The following is a 23,744-nucleotide window of genomic DNA, read 5'->3' as shown; positions in this document are numbered from 1 at the left end:
AGATTCTAACCTGTAATTTACACCCTGGGTATCTGTTATTCCATAAACTCATGAATTCCTGAGTTAGGTTCCAGTCTGTAATTTCGATATATGTACATTAGTGTGAAATGCAAGTGCTTCTTTAAGGTTGGAATCACTATTTGGCTTGAGGCAGCATCTCTGGAGAGAAGGAATGGGTGACGTTTCGGGGTGAGTCCCTTCTTCAGACTGGTTAGGGATAAGGGAAACGAGAGATATAGACTGTGATGTGGAGTGATAAAAAACAATGAATTCATTGTTCTTTATCTCTCCACATCACCGTCGATATCTCTCATTTCCCTTATCCCTAACCAGTCTGAAGAAGGGTCTCGACCCGAAACGTCACCCATTCCTTCTCTCCAGAGATGCTGCCTGACCCGCTGAGTTACTCCAGCATTTTGTGTCTATCATCGGTTTAAACCAGCATCTGCAGTTCCTTCTTACACAATTTAGAAGAGTCAATCTGTCAATGCTTAAGCAATAAATAGTATCTATAAAAGGGGATTAATGCGAGTTGGAAGAAATATTATGAAAGAGGTACACAGAGAAACTGATTAAATCTGTTCCTTTTGTCTGCAATGCATTGGTCCTGTGACCTGGGCAGAGTCAACTGGTATTTTTAGTGAGAGTGACCTTATAATCACTGCATGACTGCAGTACATCATCTGACAAGCAGTGGGCTTATCCAGTCACTGTGCTGGGCCTTAACCAACACCCTGTTCTGTTCCAGCTTATGCAACTCTTCCTCCACCTGTGTAGGAAGCAACTGCAGATGCTGGTTTACTGTGAAGATAGACAAAAAAAAAATGCTGGAGTAACTCAGCGGGTCTGGCAGCATCTCTGGAGAGAAGGAACAGGTGACTTTTTTGGGTCGAGACCCTTCTTCCTCCACCTGTGCCATAAGGGGACAGGGTACAGGACTCAGGAAACAACGGATGGGTCTGGCATTGTGGTAGATACGAATGCTGAATGTGTCCACAATGACATGACCAAGTGAGTCATTAAGTAACTTGTCCAGCTCCAACTTTGTTGGCTGTCAACTGCAGATCTGTGCCCAGTCATATTGGATTTCGAGTCCCCAATCTATAGCCATTCATTAATTTACAAAAGGAAAGTGTCCCTGCACAATATTTTAATATCATATCATATCATATCATATCATATATCTACAGCCGGAAACAGGCCTTTTCGGCCCTCCAAGTCCGTGCCGCCCAGTGATCCCCGTACATTAACACTATCCTACACCCACTAGGGACAATTTTTACATTTACCCAGCCAATTAACCTACATACCTGTACGTCTTTGGAGTGTGGGAGGAAACCGAAGATCTCGGAGAAAACCCACGCAGGTCACGGGGAGAACGTACAAACTCCTTACAGTGCAGCACCCGTAGTCAGGATCGAACCTGTGTCTCCGGCGCTGCATTCGCTGTAAAGCAACAACTCTACCGCTGCGCTACCGTGCCGTGCAAAATTTTGTAAGTTGTAAAGGTTGGGCAAAATGCTAGAAGGGTATTTTGATACAGTGTTTTCCTATGGGCAAAGAATAGTGTTTTATTCATTACAGTGAAAGATAGATTTGTAAGTCAAAGACACACATCCCAAAGTGACCATGGCGTTATAAAGAAAACTCGTGAATAGAATGTTCAGAAATTGAAAAAGTCCTCAATGCCCAGTGGTAGATGCCATCATTTTAATCATTGACAACTTTATCTGTTTTCCAGTCTGAAGAATTAAACACGTGTTTCCCCCGAGGTCTTCAACACTGGCTCATGAATAAACCCACAGCAAGCTATTGCCGTGAGCTGTGGCTCTTGTTAAATCTCTACTGATATCTACAGATTGAGGAGGAGGCCATAACCATTATTTTGGTGGTTACTATTTATTCCTTACTATTTATGGTGTTTATAAAAAACAGTTGTGTTTAGAGTTTGTTGTTAAATATATTTTATTTTATAAGACAAGGGGGATGTTGTGATATTGCAAGGACTACTTTGTTGTATCACAAGGACTACTTTGTTGTATCACAAGGACTACTTTGTTTGCCCGTGTAGTAACATGTATATAAGAGAATGAGGTGATTTGGTGGTCACTCTGGTTCCAGGTGGCTGTGGAATAAACAGCCTGAATAGATTAGGCGAGTGGGCAAATGCATGGCAGATGCAATATAATGTGGATAAATGTGAGGTTATCCACTTTGGCGGCAAGAACAGGAAAACAGAGTATTACCTGAATGGTGACCGATTGGGAGAAGGGGAGATGCAACGTGACCTGGGTGTCATGGTGCACCAGTCATTGAAAGCAAGCATGCAGGTGCAGCAGGCAGTGAAGAAAGCGAATGGTATGTTGGCATTCATAGCAAGAGGATTTAAGTTTAGGAGCAGGGAGGTTCTGCTGCAGTTGTACAGGGCCTTGGTGAGACCGCACCTGGAGTATTGTGTGCAGTTTTGGTCTCCTAACCTGAGGAAAGACGTTCTTGCCTTAGAGGGAGTACAGAGAAGGTTCACCAGATTGATCCCTGGGATGGCGGGACTTACATATGAGGAAAGACTAGATAGGCTGGGCTTGTACTCGCTGGAATTTAGAAGACTGAGGGGGATCTTATAGAAACATATAAAATTCTTAAGGGGTTGGAGAGGCTAGATGCGGGAAGATTGTTCCCGATGTTGGGGGAGTCCAGAACCAGGGGTCACAGCTTAAGGATAAGGGGGAGGTCTTTTAGGACCGAGATGAGAAAACATTTCTTCACACAGAGAGTGGTGAGTCTGTGGAATTCTCTGCCACAGAAGGTAGTTGAGGCCAGTTCATTGGCTATATTTAAGAGGGAGTTAGATGTGGCCCTTTTTGCTAAAGGGATCAGGGGGTATGGAGAGAAGGCAGGTACAGGCTACTGAGCTGAATGATCAGCCATGATCATATTGAATGGCGGTGCAGGCTCGAAGGGCCGAATGGCCTACTCCTGCACCTATTTTCTATGTTTCTATGTTTCTAAGCTCCAGCTTTCTAACCTTTTAAACACGTGTACTTGTGGTCCTTCCAGGGTCATAACAAAGGTATAACAGATACCATTCCACGAAGTACAACAACCTGGTTGTATAAGTTCTTCCTTGACCAATCTTTCATTCAGGTCATTTACTGTAAGTTGCTTCTGACCATGTTTGACCCAAGATCAGCTATTCTGATGATGGCAGCCTCTAGTCTTTCACCCAGGGCTGTGTTGCTCTCTCATTACAATTGCTTCATTGAGTGTTGCACTTAAAAAAATATATGTTTTTACAGTGGATAGCATAATAGAAAGCAATCACAGCCAAGAAGAGCAAATTTTCACACTGCAGGCTACTGAAGAACAATGGCCTGAAAAAACGACATGTTTAAATGGATACATGTGTTTATGTTCTAGTGTGTAAATATGTTCTTTCGTCATTCAGGGTTTTCTTTGTTTTAAAGAGGAAGGAGGACGATGTGTGTACGTTAACAAGTATTGCTTTAAGGTTGGTGTAGTTACTATTATCTTAAGGCAAAGCCTCACACTGTTCAGACATTTGTCAGGAGCTTTGATGGGTGTAATAAACAGAAGTGTTTCCCTTTTGGATCACGTGAGTTATGTAATGTCGAACAGTCAGGAACAGTAAGACATTTTAAAAAAAATGCTATTCTACATATAAAATTCACAGCTCTCAATTTCTTCCCAGCCTAATATCCAATCTGCATTTGGAATGGCTACAATTGTTCTCTGAGCATTCACATTGATTTCTCCACACATTGGAATAGATGAAGACGTTAAACTCACTTGCATCACCTGTTGGCCAGTTGAAGAACAACATCTATGTTGTAAAAACAAGATCCTGCAACCATTTTTGAACCCAGGGAAGCTGACTTGAATTGATGCAGAGGTAGGGAGAATAAAATAACTTTCATCGTAAAATAAAAAGTTCTCCTTATTTTCCAACATTTATTGAGAAAAAATATGATTCCAATCCATTATTGAGCATCCAATCATGGTATGTATTAGGATTTACATTTTTTTTAAAATAGATTTCAGATTAAAATTAAAGGTAAACAAAAAGGTGGCCATTAATATTCTGCAGGCAAAGTCTCTTTCTCATTTGGTTCAAATCCAAAATTTCCATCACATATGTTAATTTGATGATCAAATTTCTAATGAGGCGTTGCTTAATTTAATCAGTTCCTTCATGATAAAATAATCATTTCTCATTTTAACACATTATCTTCAAAATGGTACATTGATTCAATTGCACCAAAATTAGTTTTCGCTGTGGCTCAGTATGTTTGCTCCACGCAGCAGAACAGTTTAAATGTAGCTCACATTCGAGCATCTTCTGTGATCATCATTGCAAAGGATCTTTGAGAAAACAAATCCTCTATTTTTACGTAGGCAGGTAGCTGCTAAAGTGTTAATCAGGTAAAACTTCAAGAGAGTTTAACCCATACTGAATTTCCGATATGCATCACAAAATCAGAATAATCAAGTAAGGGCCATATCTATTCAGATATTATACCTTACTGGGATAACACAGAGAGTACGTGCAGAAAAAAACAGCAAATGCTGGTTTATACCAAACACAGATAATGCCTTACAGTACCATGATTAAGAGAGCCAGAAATGAAGAACGGCATTTGAGAATTCTGTTTAATAACAAAGACCTTAAATACTTCTTGCATTTAATGTGAGGCTCACTAAACAAAATGAAAAATCATAAATTGTACATCAGTTCAATTTAATGTAAAAGCTGGAGTTCCAACATGTGATATTATAAATGCCAAATATTTAATGGAAGATGTGCTTCCGGTGGGCATTTAAACATAAAATGAAATAAATAGAATGAGAATTTTTTGTGAGAGAGAATAAAATAAAATGACGCCAAAATGGTGCCTCTTGCGTACGGGCTCGGTGGGCTGTTCTGTATATTCTGTACTAATCGGAAGATTGTGCTTATGTATGATGATAGTTTTGCTGAGCTGTATGCACAAAACGTATTTCACTGTACCTGGTACACAAGACAATAAAGAAACCATTGAACCATTGACATGACTGAACACAAATTTCAGGCCAGCTTTGTTTGGGGCCATTGTTCTTGGTGAGATAACTTGCAATCTTCACTCCCAACATTGGGCTATCTTGGACATGGCTGCATAGTTCATGAATTCATCAGAAGGAGAGAGGAAACTGGAGAGGTGCAGGCTTTGGGAGCCAGAAAAGATTAAATACCACAAAACAAATATGCACCCCTACCCAATGAAAAGCATCACCTTCTGTTTGACAAGCTTAGGAACAAAGATACCAGAGACAATCATACTGAAAAAGAGTTCAAAGATCAATATCCTTATTTTTTTAAACAGATTGCGTGTGAATGAATTCTCTCACCTGTCTGAAAATTAGATCCAGTACCACCGGACTGTGGCAATTATCATTTGGATAAAACACCTGGAACATGAAAAAAAGTGCTTATGAGTTGGATCTGATTATCACAGGAATATTAAACCCTTACCTACGTGACTTCAGACATATTGGGACCTGTCAAGTCACTGTTGATCATAGAAACATAGAAAAAATAGGTGCAGGAGTAGGCCATTCGGCCCTTCGAGCCAGCACCACCATTCAATATCGAAGGTATCACAAAATGCTGGAGTAACTCAGCTGGTCAGGCAGCATTTCAGGAGAGAAGGAATGGGTGGTGTTTCGGGTCGAGACCCTTCTTCAGTCTGAAGAAGGGTCTCGACCCGAAAGGTCACCCATTCCTTCTCTCCTGAGATGCTGCCAGACCTGCTGAGTTACTCCAGCATTTTGTGATACCTTCGATTTGTACCAGCATCTGCAGTTATTTTCCTACACCACCTTTCAATATGATCATGGGTGATCATTGAAATACCCCATATGGGAATACTAACATGCGAGGGCAGTTTGAGGTCACAAAAAATACCCCTGGGATGACCTTTAAAGTAACTTCTAGTTCTTATACTTCACATCTCCTGAGTGCTCGTACCTCTTTACGGGCATGGATACTCCAGGACACGTTGCTGTAGGTGTAGCAGGCTTCACAAGGCTGCCTGTGTAGTTGAGTCTGGATCCTCTCATCGTTTCCTGTCAGCTCTCTGGATACTGAGGCTGCAAAGTACAAAATGGCAGAAATAAATATGTCATTCTTTTTCTTCACGTCGCTTAGTTGCGCATATTTCATGACTTTCTCAAGTGCAGGTAGAGAAGTATGGTAACCAACATTAGTTCACAGCAATATTGTATAAAAGTGAGACATTCTCTCTTTAAATAGTCTGACTTAGTCTGTAACATCCAACTGATCTGAAACATGGAAACATAGAAAATAGGTGCAGGAGGAGGCCATTTGGCCCTTCGATCCAGCATCGCCATTCGTCGTGATTATGGCTGATTATCCACAATCAGTAGCCTGTGCCTGCCTTCTCCCCATATCCCTTGATTCCACTAGCTCCTAAAGCTCTATCTAACTCACTTTTAAATTCATCCAGTGAATTGGCCTCCACTGCCTTCTGTGGCAGAGAATTCCACAAATTCACAACTCTCTGGATGAAAAAGTTTCTTCTCACAGTTTTAAATGGCCTCCCCTTTATTCTTAGACTGTGTCCCCTGGTTCTGAACTCGCCCAACATTGGGAACATTTTTTCTGCATCTAGCTTGTCTAATCCTTTTATAATTTTATACGTCTCTATAAGATCCCCTCTCATTCTTCTAAACTCTAGTGAATACAAGCCCAGCCTTTTCAATCTTTCCTCATATGACAGTCCCTTCATCCCAGGGATTAACCTCGTGAGCCTCTGGTATCCTAAAATATACTAATGTACTTAGATGTCAAATTTGGTTTGATAACCCTTCTGTGGGATGCCTTGTGGTGCTTTATTATAAATCAATGAAACTGACAGATGCGGTGGACGTTTTGCCTGTGATCTGCCCTCACGCCAACCCCTTCCCAAGGTTCATGAGTAATCACTATGTAGTTGGAATCCCATCTATGGAAAAGCCTGTGATTCTCATACTGGCTTGGTCAGTGATCTCAGCGCCCACAAAACTGGAATGGAAGAAAGTCACCGTAGATCCTGAGAGCTGTCTCAAAGAAGAGTAAGAGAATATAAACTCTCAGCTTTGACAAACTAGTGGTGTATTGAAATAAAGAGACAAACCTGACAGAATTCCACTTTTTATGCAGTTGATAGCCCTTCAAACAGGCAAATTTCAACCAGCAAAGACCATTTTAACAAATCAATGCTTGCATTTAGCACAGCCCGATAACTTCCACTTTTCGACAGAAAGAAACTTCCAAAAGCCCTTTCATCGCCACCATCTGTTGCGGTGATCATGTAATTATTGCTGCAGTTACAGCTTTTTATCAGGTTTTAAACCAGAACAGTTTCCTATTTTCATGAAAAACTGCAATTGTAGTCTGCATCGGCCAGCATTATCACCAGCATTGAGCGTCCACCTGTCCCTGCTCAAAGGTTACTGAACGCCCGCTCTAAGGAATGCACTTTGGCAAATAATAAAAGCTGCCCAGAAACATTCTTCCCCACTTAATTATAGTTCAGATTCTGGTATAAATTTGGTCCCTGTTTACTGATATTGTGGGTATTTCTAATTCTTCTTTTTTTTAACATTTAAACTGAGTATTTTATGTTTCCCAGTATCGTTGGGATGTCCCTTGTATTCTGCGATTTGAACTTGGAAAACTCAGATTTAAAGTGGTAATGCCTTACCAACCAGAGTGTTAATAGTAACCACTATTATCCTAAAATGTCCCTTCCATCAACTGATTTAATTCGCAGGAAATTATTGATAAAATCAGTCTAATATCCAGATTCAAATTGCTCATTCCTCTCCCAATTGATAATGACAAGCAGATGGCTGGAAGTGACAAGACTGATTTAATGGCACATAACTCATGCATATTTACTCACTGCATTTTTCTGGTGAAATTATTCTGCTTATTTTGGAATAGGTTACTATGTGATAATAATGATATTTTATTGTCACTATATCTTGGGACACTGAAATTCTTTATTTTTGCATACAATCCGGTAAAATCATACAGCTGACCTCACCTCGGCAGTGCACAAAGAAGCACCAGGTTTCTGACGCTGACAAATTTACAAAAGGTTCATTGAAGAGTCTTATCTTCCCTCAGCAGCAACCCAGGCCGCAGGCAGCCTCCCGCCAGGTCCCCCCATGGTCTCGCTGGCCCCCCCCGGCAGGTCCCTCTTCATTCTCCACGGCCCCCCCACCAAGTCGGGCCCCCATCGAGTCCCATGGATTCTGTCACGTGACAGCAATTCGTGAACATATGAAAGACATTGCAGTCCCAGTCTGGACAAGACATTTTGCAAATGTTCACAGAGTGAAAGAGATTCACAAATGAATTATAGACAATGGACAATAGACAATAGGTGCAGGAGTAGGCCATTCGGCCCTTCGAGCCAGCACCACCATTCAATGTGATCATGGCTGATCATTCTCAATCAGTACCCCGTTCCTGCCTTCTCCCCATACCCCCTGACTCCGCTATCCTTAAGAGCTCTAATTATGTTCGCTGTAGCTTAATTTGAGTTTGATAATAGACTGATATTATCAATAATTTCCTGAGAATTAATTCAGTTGACGGAAGGGATATTTTAGGATAGGAGAGGAATATGTTTCTATTTTTCTGTGTGTTCTATTTTACATTTCCCTATTCAATTTTTCACTTTCCTCCTTGCTTCCCTCTCTCTCTATTCATTTCTTTAAGTTTCTTACTTTTCATTTACCTCGTAGATCAAGTCCACAGGTTCTAGCCAGAAATGTAAGGTTTTGGACCGTATTGCACAACATTAGTAATAAATGCAGAAATGTTTTACTATAAATGATGGGAGATTAAGAACAATGTTTATTTTATCAAAGCAGTATATTACCCAGTAAACAGGGTTGTGGTCCACTACTAACCTCCTGAGAATATAGGATGCCTGGACGAGACTACTGGCATTGGACGGGTGCTGGCTTTCATTGCTGAGCCACCAACTGGCTTCACCATGGCGACGGTTTCATTGGAGCTCTTTTTCAACGGAGCAGGTTGGGGTTTCTGTTTTGATGAAGTACAAACAAAAAGAAAGGATTTAATTTGCTTCAATTCCCTTTCTCCATCAGAATCATCACTTGCTCTGATTAGGTTTTCACACTGGCACTACTTTCCCTCATAACCCTGCTGTCACCATGATGTGTTCATATCCGTTTTGTTACTGAGGAGGTGGGTGATTGGGATCAAAGATAATAGAGCAGAGCAAGATGGACCACTCGACCCTAAAAACCGTAGTATGTCATGGCGCCATTTTAGTAGGCCGAAACTTGCAGAGGCATTTAAAAAGAAAAATAACAAAAATCTGTGAATTGATAGATGAGATATATTCTGCATTTTTACCGCATCATCACACATACTGTTCCTCCAAAACACTGATTACACTACGAGAGGCATAACGAATGGCGGTATTGCCTACTAAAATGGCGGACGTTACACTCCTTTGCGTACTACACTTCAGTACAGGCTTTCAAAGGAGTGATTCATCTTGCTCCTCTAGTATCTTTGATTGGGATGAAGGAAGATGGATTGTTTCATGGAGAGTGAAGCAGGTAAAATACGGAGGGAGCTGTGAGAAGGGATAGGGATTAGTAGGTTCGCTCTGGCCGAAATAGATTTATTATGTTTATTATGACGTCAACATCAAACTATTATTCTTTGACCATGTATAACCGCCTTTGAGAAGGGGGTGATAGGCTGCCCTCTTGCTCGTGGTTGTACAACTGGAGTGTTGTTGGATAGGGAGTTTTAACATTTAGCCTCAGAGATACTGCAGGAAGAGCAATATATTTCCAAGTCAGGATATTACAGGTGTCAGAGGTTATGGGGAGAAGGCAGGAGAATGAGGTTAGGAGGGAGAGATAGATCAGCCTTGATTGAATGGTAGGGTAGACTTGATGGGCCGAATGGCCTAATTCTGTTCCGATCACTTATGATCTTATGATATTGTGCAGTGTGCGCAGGAACTTGCAGTTGGTGGAGTTCCCCTGATGTTGTTCCCCCTGAGTTTCTAGGTAATAGAAGTAATGGGTTTGGGAGGTGCTGTTGAAGAAGTCTTGGCCAGTTGTTATGCATGTTGTCGATGGTACACACTGCAGTGACTATGCACTGCTAGTGAAAGAAATAAATGTTTAGGTTTGAAGATTGTGTGCAGATCAAGATGGCAGGTTTCTCCTGGATGGTGTCTGGATCATTAAAAATTATTGCAGTTGCACTTTTTGGGGCAATTCATAAGTATTCTGACTTGAGCCGAACATGAAAGGCTTTTGGGAATTAATTCACCCATTTCAGGACCTGTTCTCTCAAATAACCAAACTTATGAGCTGGTTCTGATAAATCTTTGTTAAATGGTGACCCCCTGGAATGTTGATGATGGGGAACTCAATGGTAATGGCAGTAAAAATCAAGAAGAGATGCTTTGTTGCCAGCATTTCCATGGTGCAAACGTTACTTTCCAGTTATCATGCCTGAATGTTGTACCTGTCACACACCTCCAGATTCAGGGACAGTTTCTTCCCAGCTGTTATCAAGTAACTGAATCACCCTACCACAACCGGAGTGCAGTCCTGAACTACTATCTACCTCATTGGTGACCCTCGAACTATCCTTGATCAGACTTTGCTGGCTTTACCTTGCAATAAACATTATTCCCTTACCATGATTTGATACACTGTAAATGGCTCGATTGTAATCATGCATTGTCTTTCATCTGACTGGATAGCATGCAACAATAGCTTATCACTGAACCTCGGTACATGTGACAATAAACTGTAACTGTCTTGCTTCATAATTGCATACACAGATTGCTTCATTATCTGAGGAATTGTAAATAGAAACAAACAAAGATCCTCCCGCAGTGATATACTGGGATTGAATAATTAGCCTCTGACAAGAATTTCTTTTGTGCAATTTATGATTTCAGCCTGGAGAGAAACATTATCCCACTAATTTGAAAGTTACTGATATTGATGTCTAAACCTGGTTAAAATCCTGCCTTGATGTGAAGAGCAGTCATTCTCACTTTATGTTTGGAATTTAGTTTATTTTGAAGAGACATAATGCTGGATATTCCTATCATAATCCAGATTGTGCATTGGTGAACAGATGATTGGTAATTAGGGGTTGACAGCAAGTTGAAAACAGAAGGTGCTTACTTCATACTGCCAAGGAAGCTATGGTGCTCCTTCCAAAATCAATCAAAATCCAGGAGAGTTTCACCTCTGCTGACGCCCAGGTAAGACTATTCCCTCCTGGTATAACCGGCACACTGCAGAGAAGTTGCGCCATTAATAAGATCATGTTGCGCCATTAATAAGATCTTTCCTGAAACAGCCTAACTTCCAGGCCGCACACAATGCTCCAGGAAAATCTATCCATTTTCCAGTCTTTTATCTATGTATGAATTCAAACACCATTGAAGGACAACAAAAAGCAACTTAAGACCAATTGCAAAAGCAATTAGTCGACAATCACTGGAGCGAGTCACAGCCATTAGACCCTTAAGACTTCGTGCAAATTTTGTTTTGCAGCAGGATAATATTTTACGCATTTTATAGACAAAACATGGACCCGAACTTGATAAGACAACGATGAAAGATTGACTATGCTCAAATCTCTGGCGACGCAAGGTTCCTGGTAGTTTTGCCACTTGTTCAGGGGAAATATTTCTGCCCTCACTCTCACCAAAGGACAAGAAATCTCAAGGAATTACAAAGCAGAAAGAGAGAGGCAATTCACTCATTTACACAACCTATTTTAATCTGTTTTTATACCTGTAATATAAATTTGCCATGGAATCCATTTCCTTGTTTAAATTTAAAAAAGACAGCTGCTGTGGAATAAAGATCTGGAAAGTGACTCCATTTGGGAAGTTACCTTACCTGGGATACATATAGTGTTTTCTGTCCTTTCAAGATTGACAAGGCCTCATCATGGGGATCTGTCCTCCTGGTGAATATCTTACCACGTTCTTTCCTAATGAGGGAAACAAGTATTCAACCTTATCCAAATACTAATCTCATCAAGATCGCCAGACATGCTTCATATTTCCTTTGGCAAATCTGCAGGTCATTTTAGAACTGAGACAATTTGGGGGTAAGTTATTACAAGAATTGATCCATATCATTTCTGTCTGCTTGTGCAGAATCTGAATAGACCAAACTGGGTTCAACCTTGACCTCAGCTACTGTCTGTGGAGAATTTATTTGTTCTCCTTGTGAATGTGTGTAATTCATCCAGATGTTTCAGTTTCATCCTAAATCATGAAGATTGATAGCTTAATTGGCCACTATAAATTGCCCTTACAGTGAGTGGCAGAATCAGGGAAATTGATGCGAACGTGAGAATGAAATAAGAGAGATTAAGGAAGGGTGAGTGTAAATGGGTGGTGATGGGCTCCATGGTCTGAAGGGCCTATTTCTGTGCCATGAACCCTCTATGACTCTAAACCCTGATGTATTTATTTCATTGCATAGAATTCAAGTGAATCAAATCTCCTTCCACACCCTCTTCCCTTTAAAAGCGTTGTCAACTGAACTACAGTGGAAAACACCTGTTCTTTATTAGCATTCTTCTTAATAACATGGATGACTGTGCAAACCTACATCATTGTACCATATGATGCAGACCAGCCATAATTCCTGCACTCGCGGGTTATGTAGGCAGCCAATGCTACTTGCAAGCCGGCATATGCCGACAATTAACATTGCCATATTAGATCCACACTTGGGCAAATGTATTGTTCAGCTTTACCTGATTAGTCCAGCTTGCTTGTGAGTTGCTGGCAGCTCATATTGCTTTATAATGTCCTTGATGTTGTGTGTTGGCTCTGGAAGGTGCTCTGAATTCAACATCATGTGTCGAACGGGGTCTTGTGTTGCAACATTGAGTTTGGGTGTTTGGGAAGCTCCTGAATAATAGAGAAAGGATTAATGCAAAAATGTGTGTGTTGTTACTAGTAAGACAGTTTAATAACAAGAATGATGCAGTATTACAAGACTCTAAATTGTGGTATTATGATTTTACATTTATAATTCAGCATTTATGGATTCACTGCCCTGAGAGACGGAATCACTGAAACATGTTTTAATTGGATCCAAAGATAGACACAAAATAACTCAATGGTATAAGAAAATAACTGCAGATGCTGGTACAAATCGAAGGTATTTATTCACAAAATGCTGGAGTAACTCAATGGATCAGACAGCATCTCGGGAGAGAAGGAATGGGTGACGTTTCGGGTCGAGACCATTCATCGGACTATATTATTATTTAAGAAACCTCAATGAAGTAATTTTTAACTTCATCTGTCCAGTAAGTTGAATACAATAGAGAGTAAATGTCATGTATTCCATTTCTCCAGGGAATACATGATGTTACTCCAGCATTTTGTGTCTATCTTCAGTATAAACCAGCATCTGCAGTTCCTTCCTACGCATTAATTGGGTCCATTTTGTTTTCCATTTCTAATGATCTTGCATAGAGAAAAAACCTTAGAAATAATTCTAGTTCACAATGGTAAAGAACCAGTGCATGACACAGAAAGGGAACTGGTTCTAAAAAGAGATAAACTGGACTTCCCTTGCTATCAATTGCTGGCTGTATGGAAATCATCCTGCTATGCAAATTCTCCCTAAACTAAACCGCCTGACAGGATCAGTGCCACTATAATTGGCAGGGGCCCAGTTCCCTGTCCCAGCTCATGGCTCCAAATCACAGTTCCAACGCTCACCTAGGTGTCCTGGTAAACATCCCATAGCTTAGAGAGGCAGTAGATGGTTTGATTATCATCTTTAATAAATGAATGATTCTGGAATGATTGCTGCAGATCGGAGGGTCGCAAATATGAGCACACTGATTAAGAATGGAGCGAGTGTGAAAATGGGGAAGTGATAACATGTTAGTCTTACAATGCTGGAATCTACAGGAAATAATATGATGTCAAGACACTTAAAAATAATGACATGAATGGGCAAAGTTAACATTGATGTATAAGGGATAGGGAAATCATATTTGAGTACAGTACTGGGTTCCTTTGATGTGTGTAGTAGAGTAGATAAGGAGGAATCTAGTGGATGTGAGGTGTTTGGATTTTCAGAAGACTCTTGACAATTTACAATAGACAATAGACAATAGACAATAGGTGCAGGAGTAGGCCATTCGGCACTTCGAGCCAGCACCGCCATTCAATGTGATCATGGCTGAACATTCTCAATCAGTACCCCGTTCCTGCCTTCTCCCCATACCCCCATACCCCCTGACTCCGCTATCCTAAGACTTCTATCTAGCTCTCTCTTGAATGCATTCAGAGAATTGGCCTCCATTGCCTTCTGAGGCAGAGAATTCCACAGATTCACAACTCTCTGACTGAAAAAGTTTTTCATCATCTCAGTTCTAAATGGCCTACCCCTTATTTCGTAAACTGTGGCCCCTTGTTCTGGACTCCCCCAACATTGGGAACATGTTTCCTGCCTCTCACGTGTCCAACCCCTTAATAATCTTATACGTTTCGATAAGATCTCCTCTCATCCTTCTAAATTCCAGTGTATACAAGCCTAGTCGCTCCAGTCCTTCACTGTAGTTACCACTAATCATTTACATCAGATACAGACATCAAATACCATTGATCTCCTTGCCAGTCTACTTTATAACGGAGATGAGGAAGAACTTTTTCAGTCAGAGAGTGGTGAAGGTGTGGAATTCTCTGCCTCAGAAGGCAGTGGAGGCCAATTCGTTGGATGCTTTCAAGAGAGAGCTGGATAGAGCTCTTAAGGATAGCGGAGTGAGGGGGTATGGGGAGAAGGCAGGAACGGGGTACTGATTGAGAGTGATCAGCCATGATCGCATTGAATGGCGGTGCTGGCTCGAAGGGCTGAATGGCCTACTCCTGCACCTATTGTCTATTGTCTATTGTCTATAATGAAGCTCATTACGATCTCCATTAAAAGTGGGCGCTTAGGTTCATGTGCTGAGGAAGACTTACTGGGTGTGATGACAGCTGGCTTTCCTATGGCAGCATGGTGGGAGATCACTGGCTGGACGGAATCTTTATTGGCAGCATTTGTCTGTAACACATTTGGAGGCAATAATTTAATATTCCAACTGCAACATCATACAAACGGAAACAAAACCGTTGCTCTATTTTTGTGATGGTGATGGCACAGCAGCTGTATTTACACCTCATTCAGAGCCGTGGGTATATGTCTGACCTCATAGTTCTTGAGGCCATATTACGAGCAGATACTTCTGTGCAGCATTAAGAAACACTACACAGTTAGATTTTGATTTGATTTTGATTTAGAGATACAGCGCGGAAACAGGCCCTTCGGCCCACCGAGTCCGCGCCGCCCAGCGATCCCCGCACATTAACACTATCCTACACACACTAGGGACAATTTTTACATTTACCCAGTCAATTAACCTACATACCTGTACGTCTTTGGAGTGTGGGAGGAAACCGAAGATCTCGGAGAAAACCCACGCAGGTCACGAGGAGAACGTACAAACTCCGTACAGACGAGTTTGAGGGCAATAACAAGGGAGTGTCACGCTGTCGGGAGGTTGCACCAAGATAATTCCAGACGGGTGTTAGGGCAGCACCTGAGAGAACTTTGCACTGTTGGAGGTGCAGCACTGAGGGATTTATGTCCTGCATGGGAGGAAGAACTGACTGGGAGCTGCACTGAGGGAAGGTTGCTTCATCAATGTTTTACTGTGGTGGGTCAGATATGGTGCAATGAGACTTGATGTATTGATGCCCCATCTATTCTCTTTGATGGGTGTAAGTGATGCCATTCCCATTTTTAAGAAAATGTGTTATTCCCAATGCTCCAGGCCGATATTTAAATCACAACCAAAACATCACTAAAACAGATTATGTAGTCATTATCACTTTGCTGTTTATGGGGTGTCGCTGTGTAAACATTGTCTGCCACATTTCCTACCACATTGAGAAAACCAGAAATGCTTTGTTGACTGTCAATTCAGGACATCCTCCTATTTATCAACCCCCCTGACACACAATTGCGTCTTTTGGAGATGCACGCTCTCTTGTACCTTAAAAACATGCTTTTATACTTTCTTGCACCTGCTTACATAATCCAAAACAAAGGCAAGTATTTATTTTATTTTACTTAATATGGCTTCCATGAGTCAGTTTACCAGTTGTATTCTCCGAATGCATTCCTTCTCTGTGCCATGTCGGAAGGCCTTCGTGTGGTTAGTTCATTATGAGTAGTTTACAGATGTTGCAGGGCACACATAGGCCACTGGAAATCATTGAAGTGGTATCCAGACATAATGGAGGCCATTGTTAATACAGCATACTTTGGAGAGCCTCCTTGTCTTGATGCATTTGATACAGCAATGCTCAGGAATGAGAATCGCGAACCTTGCAATTCAGATGCAATTTCTAATTGGCTTTTAATTTTCATTGAATTGTTGCATCGTTAAGAAACAAAAATATTAAATTTCTAGGAAAAGGGGCAGCACAGATGCACAGTGGTAGAGTTGCTGCATTAGAGTGCCAGGTTAATTGGCGTCTTTAAATTGTCCTTAGTGTGTAGGGAGTGGATGTGAAATTGGGATAACAGAACTAATGTGTACGGGTGATCGATGGTCAGCGTGGTCTGTGGGCCGAAGGGCCTGTTTCCGTGCTGTATCTCTCAACTAAACTAAACTAAAACCATGGAAAATCATTCTAGGCTAAAGTACTGATAGCTCTTGGTTCAACAAGAACAATAACGTACTGTACATTCAGAATCCAATGAACATTCACATATGGCCTGTTGCATTTAAGAAGGCATTGGCTAGTGAGAAGATTTGAGGAATAAAAAGAAAGCCCGAAAAAACTACAGCAGGGAACTTGGTGGGGCAAAAAGGGCCATGAAATGCCCATGGCAATAACATCATAATGCAATGACGAGAGGAAGTGAAATTACAGACAGGAAAATATTTGGAAGACATTGACACCCACCATGAATTTTACGGGAGGTTTCAGTTCAGATCTCCAAATCTCTATACACTACTGACTCATTAACATCATTACTCTGAGAAAGCAGGTAATGAGTGAAATATCCTAGTCTGAAGTCTAGCGATATGTCACACCCAAGAAGTAGTGTTCATTTGCACATATCAATTTGTTGCGTAAAATTGGTGCTCCTACCTGTGGAGGAAGGCCCATTTTTTGGATGGGTGTCTTTTGGTTGCTGGTGGTGGGTTTCATGGCAATGCTGTGGTTATGGTTCAGGCTTGGATTGTGGTTCAGCATGGCGTCTGGGGGGCTGGCACTTGTCATTTGCTGTTGGAGAGCCATGGCCTGCATGGTCATTTGCTGGGCCTGTTCGTCAATCACATATAAATCTTGTTAATCATAAAGTCAGCATTTGGATGGGACTGAAAGTGGGACTCTGGTTTGTTACTAATGTTTAGTATAGTCCAGATAAACCATTGGCATGTTTCAGTAGTAACACTGAACCAGAACCCTCGGTGTTCATTTTTATGAACACCCCTCATGCAATGTAGCTCAGTGGAAATGCTTTGTCGTGAGCCCATTCTGCAAGAGTAAAAGGATATTGTGGCAGCAACAACAAGGGTATTTGGGTATTCTTCATTGGGGACACATGGATCAAAATTATCACCTGCAGTATTCAAACAACCAATGATCAGTTTCACAATGGGTTGACCATTAAATCACTGACCATTAGGAATCCTGGTCTCTTCTAGTTTTTACATTGTTCAATGTTACCAGCTATTAAGATGGATAAACTAGAACTCACCAGAAGGTAAGCTTGCTGGTTAATGAAATCTTGCTGCTGGGCATTTATTTGAGAAGGATCGTAGCCTGGAAAACAAAATTAAAGAACGGCGGGACTAATTAAATTACAAACAAGCACCTTTTCCATTTAGAAATAAGAACTGTAGATGCTGGCTTATACCAAAGATAGACACAAATTGCTGGAGCAACTCAGTGGGTCTGAAGTAGGTCTTTAGAATCTGAAGAAGGGTCCTGACCAAAGATAATATTATCTTTGGTCCTGACCCAAATTGTCACCCATCTTTTTTCTCCGGGAATGCTGCCTGACCCGCTGAGTTACTCCAGTGCTTGTGTCTACCTTTTCCTTCCGTGGAAATACTTGGTATTTTATTGCCTTTCCTTTTTGTCCAGTTTCCCTACAGTAGAAATCTGGGAAGGTTAATAGGTCTAGAAGTGGGAACTGGGCTGGATTCTGTTATCAGCAAAAGTTTCTGTGTCCAGTGCTTGCTTTTATATTTGAATATGTTGGGTAGAAATTGATCTAGAGATGGGAATAAGGCAGTTGGGAAAAGGGTAGTTTCCTCCACAGCAACAGGAACATCCCAGGGAAGGAGCTCTGGCTATTTCTCCTTGCTTCCTGATTAAGCAAATTCATTGATGTTGCCAACCTGTCTGAGGTTGGTTTCATTGTGAGTGGTGGTATCACTTATGGTGCAAGTGTTATTGCTTCACTCTGATCTCGATGAAAAGAGTGCATAACAAAAGTTTTAACAGAAAGCATCACACAAATAACACTGCAAATACTGACGCTGTTGGGCGCCAGGCCTCTCGGCAAGTCCCTGATGGCTCAGCTGAGTTCCGTCTCCATTGCCAGGTCCTACTTTTCCGCCTCCTTTCATTCTGTTTGACACTAAGGAAGTTCGCTCCAAATCCAAAAATGGAAAGAAAGAACAAAGTACTTTAAATCAAAACCTGCTGCATGAATAATTCCCGCCACAGAACTCAACACAGAGGTACAAATTTGATATGTACTTTTTTTTTAACACAACAACTTAACTAAATTTTAGAACTATCCTCACTTTAAATCTGCTAATGAAAGAAATTGCACAATACACCTTTATCCACAGCTTAATTAAACTTCATCAGTCAATTAAACCCCACACCTTATTCATCCCCAAACCTAAAGAAATTCTCAAGTGTTAAATAAACCCTACTAACTAATAATATTGGCAAAATATCTATCTATCCTTCGAGAATTTGTCTCTCATCCAATTCTTGCTTTTAAAGAAAAGATAACAAAGTTGACTTTGTTGGAAGTGCAATTCCAGGTTCTCTGGGATAAAAATCCCTTTAAGCTTAAATCTAGTGGGAGGTTTTTTGATATTGTGTCACAATCGCCTTACAGGTTAACCTTGGCTTCTGCAAATTACCTTCGTATCCATCATCAAAAAATGATTACTTGTTAGAAAGAAGTATCTAATCTGACTGATGTGTATCCTTTTAGAACATTGCCTGACTTTCCTTACCCCGTTTTCATAAGATAAAACAGGATCAAACAAGCTATCAAGATAGCGATCAAGTCCTTTTTGAGACCGCCGTTCATTGAAAGCATCGGAATCTATTAAAGAGAGGAAATAAAATAATCATTGAAGGCATCGGAATCTATTAAAGAGAGGAAATAAAATAATCAAAAACAATTGCTTTAAGAACAATAATTGCAAGAGCAATAATTGCTATGAGTAATAATCACTAAAAGCAGTAATCACCAAATCACTGTGAGTAACAATCACAAATATGGTATTTCCCACTCGCATCATTCACCTCAGCAAAGATGGCCATGAGTAATAGTTACAACAATAATTGTCACAATGAACGACACTTCCGTTTCACGCTTTAGAAAGTAAACACAGTACCACACTTTTAAGTAATTCGCATTCAGATAACTTAGATAAAGCAATCTCACCTCGCCTAATGGATCCTGTGGGATATCTCTCCGAATCTGGCACGAAGACAGGTGCCTGGGCGACAGGGGGCGAGGGAATATCTTCATCCGAGTCAAAACCATGGCCAAAAACACTACCCAGGAATAAAGACGTTACAGAATGGACATCCACACATCTTACCCTGTCCCAGCAGTAATCCGAGAGCTTACTTTCCCAAGCACAGCTACAATTCTAATATATAATTCAACACTATGGAACGTTTAAAGGAATCACTCATGAAATTTTCTGTTTGTTTTTGCAGCCTATCTGACAATATTTTATATATTCAATGATGGAGAATAATACTAATACTTAACACGAGTGTTAGTATTAAAACTGCGTGGAAAATTGAAGGCACTACAGAAAATTTAATAGGAACCTGAGGAGCACATTTTTCACTCGGAGAGTGGTGAATGTATGGAACGAGCAGCCAGAGGAGGTAGTTGAAGCAGGTACTATAACAGCATTTAAAAGATACTTGGACAAGTACATGGACAGGAAAGGTTTAGAGGAATATTGGCCAAACATGGGCAAGTGGGGCTAGCTTAAATGCGACATCTTCATCAGCATGGATGAGTTGGGCCAAAGGGCCTGTTTCCACAGGTATGACTCTAAGAGTTGCTATGTCATTACGTTCATTGGGCACAGAACTCAGTGGGGACTCAGCACATCCTATTATAGAAACTCCCTAGCACTGTTACCATTAAAATGAACATGGAAAATGCATTCCCTGTACGCATATCTCAGCATTAAGGAACTTTAACTCCACCCATAAGCTTGGAGAAAACAGTACTCATCATGGTGAGCCCAATAAATACTCACACGTTTCGACTCTTCCGGCTTTTTGTCTTTCCCTCAGAAGAAATCATAAAAAAGGATTTCTGCCTTGGAAAATCTGTTGGGAGCTCCAGGTCAGACACTAAGTCCATTACATAGTCATGACCTCCAAGCTCAGTCCATTCGCCTTTATCCTTCCTTGCCACAGTCCAACCTCGCCATCCTTCTGTAACATCCCTGCAATAAAAAACACTGCACTATTAGTCCTCTGCATCTAAATGTGCCCACATGTGTATGCATTCTTCTTATGTAACTGAATGTGACTGCACTGTGTGAGAGTATGTATCCTCGTGTGTAGATGTTTGTTTGTCTGTGTTTATGCTCATATTTCTGCGTGTGTCAGTATATCAAACTTCTGGATCTGTATCTATGAAAGGAGTCAATAAGTTTCTATGAATGTGTAGGTAGTCTGCATGTACTTGCTTATCTTTGTGAGGGGTCAGTATTTTGTGTTTCTGTGTATCTGTGACCCTATAAATGTATATATGTGTTTATATTTGTACTTTCATCACACATATATCTGGATGCAGTGTATTTTTCTGAGAGCGTATGTCTCAGTAAATGTATTTGTGTGCATTTTGAGGTACTCAAACTATACTTCTGGGAGTTTTATATTCATAACCACACAGAAGGAGCCCACTTGTCCCTTGTCCATGCTGACTCCCAGGCCATGAATCCAATTAGTCCCCTCCCCCCTCCTTATCTCCCTGTCTCCTTGTAACTTAGCATGACAATGAAGAACGTCCACTCAATGAATTCTGAATTTGGGTTCTACAATAATTTGGGAGTGGTTACTTAAACCATCAAGGACAGGTGCATCCACAACAGGTAGAGAGGTGAAGAAGGGATCAAGGTGGTTCACTCAACCACTACCATCGATCCACTCTGGCAGCAGAGTTTCAGGAGTCTCTCAACTCTCTTCTTGATGGTGCAGTGGAAACTTCTGGGTGATGCCCACTGAAGTCCCCCATCTGAGTGCATGCTTTGCCCTTACACTCAGAGCTTCTTCCCAATGACCTTACATGTGAAGGACCACGGATTCATCAGTGCACAAAGCAGTAGGTGATCATAGGCAGGACATTTCCTGCACAGAACCAGGCATCTCCATTCACTAACGCAGTGATGGAGGATCTATTGGAAAGAAAATTATTAACTTTGCAACCCACGCATTAAATCTCTGACTTTTTTTAACCTAATATTTTTTTCACTGAAATTCAATTGGCATAAGCTCATAACCCTTGAGTTACAAATTGAATTTCTAGGCCATTAAGATCCATTAGAGAAAATTCGAGATTTTTTTTGAACTATCAACGTCTGATTTGAAACTTCTACATCTTCTGAGATGTATCTAAGATTACCTGTGCCGCAGGAGGTCTTGTCCCAGTTCTTCTCCTGTAGTCCATGAGTTCACAGGGCACAGAAAATTCTTGCCTGAAAACATAAATAGAGAAATACATAATTTGCTGTCAATTTGTTCTCATCTTATATACTTCATTTAGATTTAATAAAAGTTCAGAAGTCCACTTCAAGGTTTCAGTATACATTAATCAGCAATGTGTCAAAGAAATGTTATCGGACAATGTTTTTGCACAGGGGATTATCAAGATTTAGGAGAAGAATTTCTTGTGGAGTGCCTGGCAAGAGTGCTGAGAACTTAATGTAACTCATTCAAAAAGAACTGAATGTGCAAAAACTGGTTCACATTAGTTTAGTTGAGTTTAGAGATACAGCGTGGAAACAGGTACTTTCGGTCCACCGGGTCCGCGCCGACCAACGATCCCCGCACATTAACACTATCCCATACTCACTAGGGACAATTTTTACATTTACCAAGCCAATTTACCTACAAACCTGGATGTCTTTGGAGTGTGGGAGGAAACCGAACATCTCTGAGAAAACCCACGCAGGTCATGGGGAGAATGTGCAAACTCCGTACAGACAGCACCCGTAGTCGGGATCGAACCCGGGTCTCCGGCGCTGCATTCGGTACAAGGCAGCAACTCTACCGCTGCTTCGCCGTGCCGCCCAAGTGCAGTGTTTATTTTTAAGGAAAAGGATCTTAAAACAGGGTTATTAAAGGAAATGGGGAATGAAGGGATAGTGGGATTAGATTGTTGTGGAGATTAAAGGGTTTGAGGATTCAGAGTTTGGTGACCTAGATTGAGTGACATATTAAAAACATGGGCACTGAGGGAAGAAATTAGATTGCATTAGATATTAAAGGAGATGGAGGGCAAAGGATTTAGAGTGGTTTAATTGGTTGAAATCGATAGGATGGAAACAGACTGGGTGGAATATTATAGGTCATATTATTTGGGCTAACCTAAGGAGTGAGAGGGAACTGGGAATTAGAGTAAATGGGATATTATCTACCTCATTGGTGACCCTCAGACTATCCTTGATCGGGCTTTGCTGGCTTTACCTTACACTAAAAGTTATTCCCTTATCATATATCTCTCCACTGTAAACGGCTCGAACGTAATCATGTAATGTCTTTTCACTGACTGGATAGCACGCAACCAAAGCTTTTCACTGTACCTCGGTACGCGTGACAATAAACTAAACTGACTCAACTAAACTAAACTATTGAATGGAGCAAAAAATTGCCGATGCTAAAAATCCAAAACAAAAACTGAAAATAAGGTCCTACTCCCACTGCAATCTTTCTGTCTTTAGCCTCTTACACTGTTTCAGTGTGACGTAATATAAGCACGAGAAACAGCATCTCATCTTCCATCTGGGTAGATTGTTCCCATGAAACTACTGAATTAAAACATTTCACATAACCTGGTATTTTTTATCCCAAAGGGTGTTTATATATGACTCTGTGTGTGACTCTGTTCCTTTATTTATTTTCTCATCTGTCTCTAACTGCCAGAACATTAAAATAGTAATTATCTGGACAATATTTGTTTACACTTAATCACAAACATTCCTTCTATTTGTTCCATCCCACCTCCTTCCTGCAATTTAAAAAAATATTTGTTTTCTCACCTTTCCAGTTGTGCTAAAGGATCATTGACATGAAACTTTCTTAGATTCTGTTTCTCCCCACTGCCCCGAA

The 23,744-nt window shown here is 40.9% G+C and overlaps 1 protein-coding gene across 1 annotated transcript in view; it reads right to left on the bottom strand.

Annotated features, from left to right (window-relative positions):
• Positions 1 to 23,744, bottom strand: part of myo15aa (myosin XVAa) — a 126,153-nt gene that overhangs the window by 49,423 nt on the left and 52,986 nt on the right. The window contains exons 29-41 of the mRNA XM_078418384.1: positions 22,039 to 22,111; positions 20,666 to 20,857; positions 19,825 to 19,937; positions 19,390 to 19,479; positions 18,670 to 18,795; positions 17,884 to 17,948; positions 17,271 to 17,444; positions 15,090 to 15,171; positions 12,860 to 13,016; positions 11,989 to 12,082; positions 8,980 to 9,115; positions 6,023 to 6,144; positions 5,404 to 5,463 (exon numbers count right to left, since the gene is read on the bottom strand). Coding sequence (XP_078274510.1) covers positions 5,404 to 5,463; positions 6,023 to 6,144; positions 8,980 to 9,115; positions 11,989 to 12,082; positions 12,860 to 13,016; positions 15,090 to 15,171; positions 17,271 to 17,444; positions 17,884 to 17,948; positions 18,670 to 18,795; positions 19,390 to 19,479; positions 19,825 to 19,937; positions 20,666 to 20,857; positions 22,039 to 22,111 — 1,484 coding nt within the window. The remainder of the gene's footprint in view (positions 1 to 5,403; positions 5,464 to 6,022; positions 6,145 to 8,979; positions 9,116 to 11,988; positions 12,083 to 12,859; positions 13,017 to 15,089; positions 15,172 to 17,270; positions 17,445 to 17,883; positions 17,949 to 18,669; positions 18,796 to 19,389; positions 19,480 to 19,824; positions 19,938 to 20,665; positions 20,858 to 22,038; positions 22,112 to 23,744) is intronic.

This window comes from Rhinoraja longicauda, chromosome 21 (genome assembly GCF_053455715.1).
Source record: "Rhinoraja longicauda isolate Sanriku21f chromosome 21, sRhiLon1.1, whole genome shotgun sequence".
Taxonomy (NCBI): domain Eukaryota; kingdom Metazoa; phylum Chordata; class Chondrichthyes; order Rajiformes; family Arhynchobatidae; genus Rhinoraja; species Rhinoraja longicauda.
Note: the sequence above shows the minus strand (reverse complement) of the source record. Positions and strands in the feature narration are given on the sequence as shown.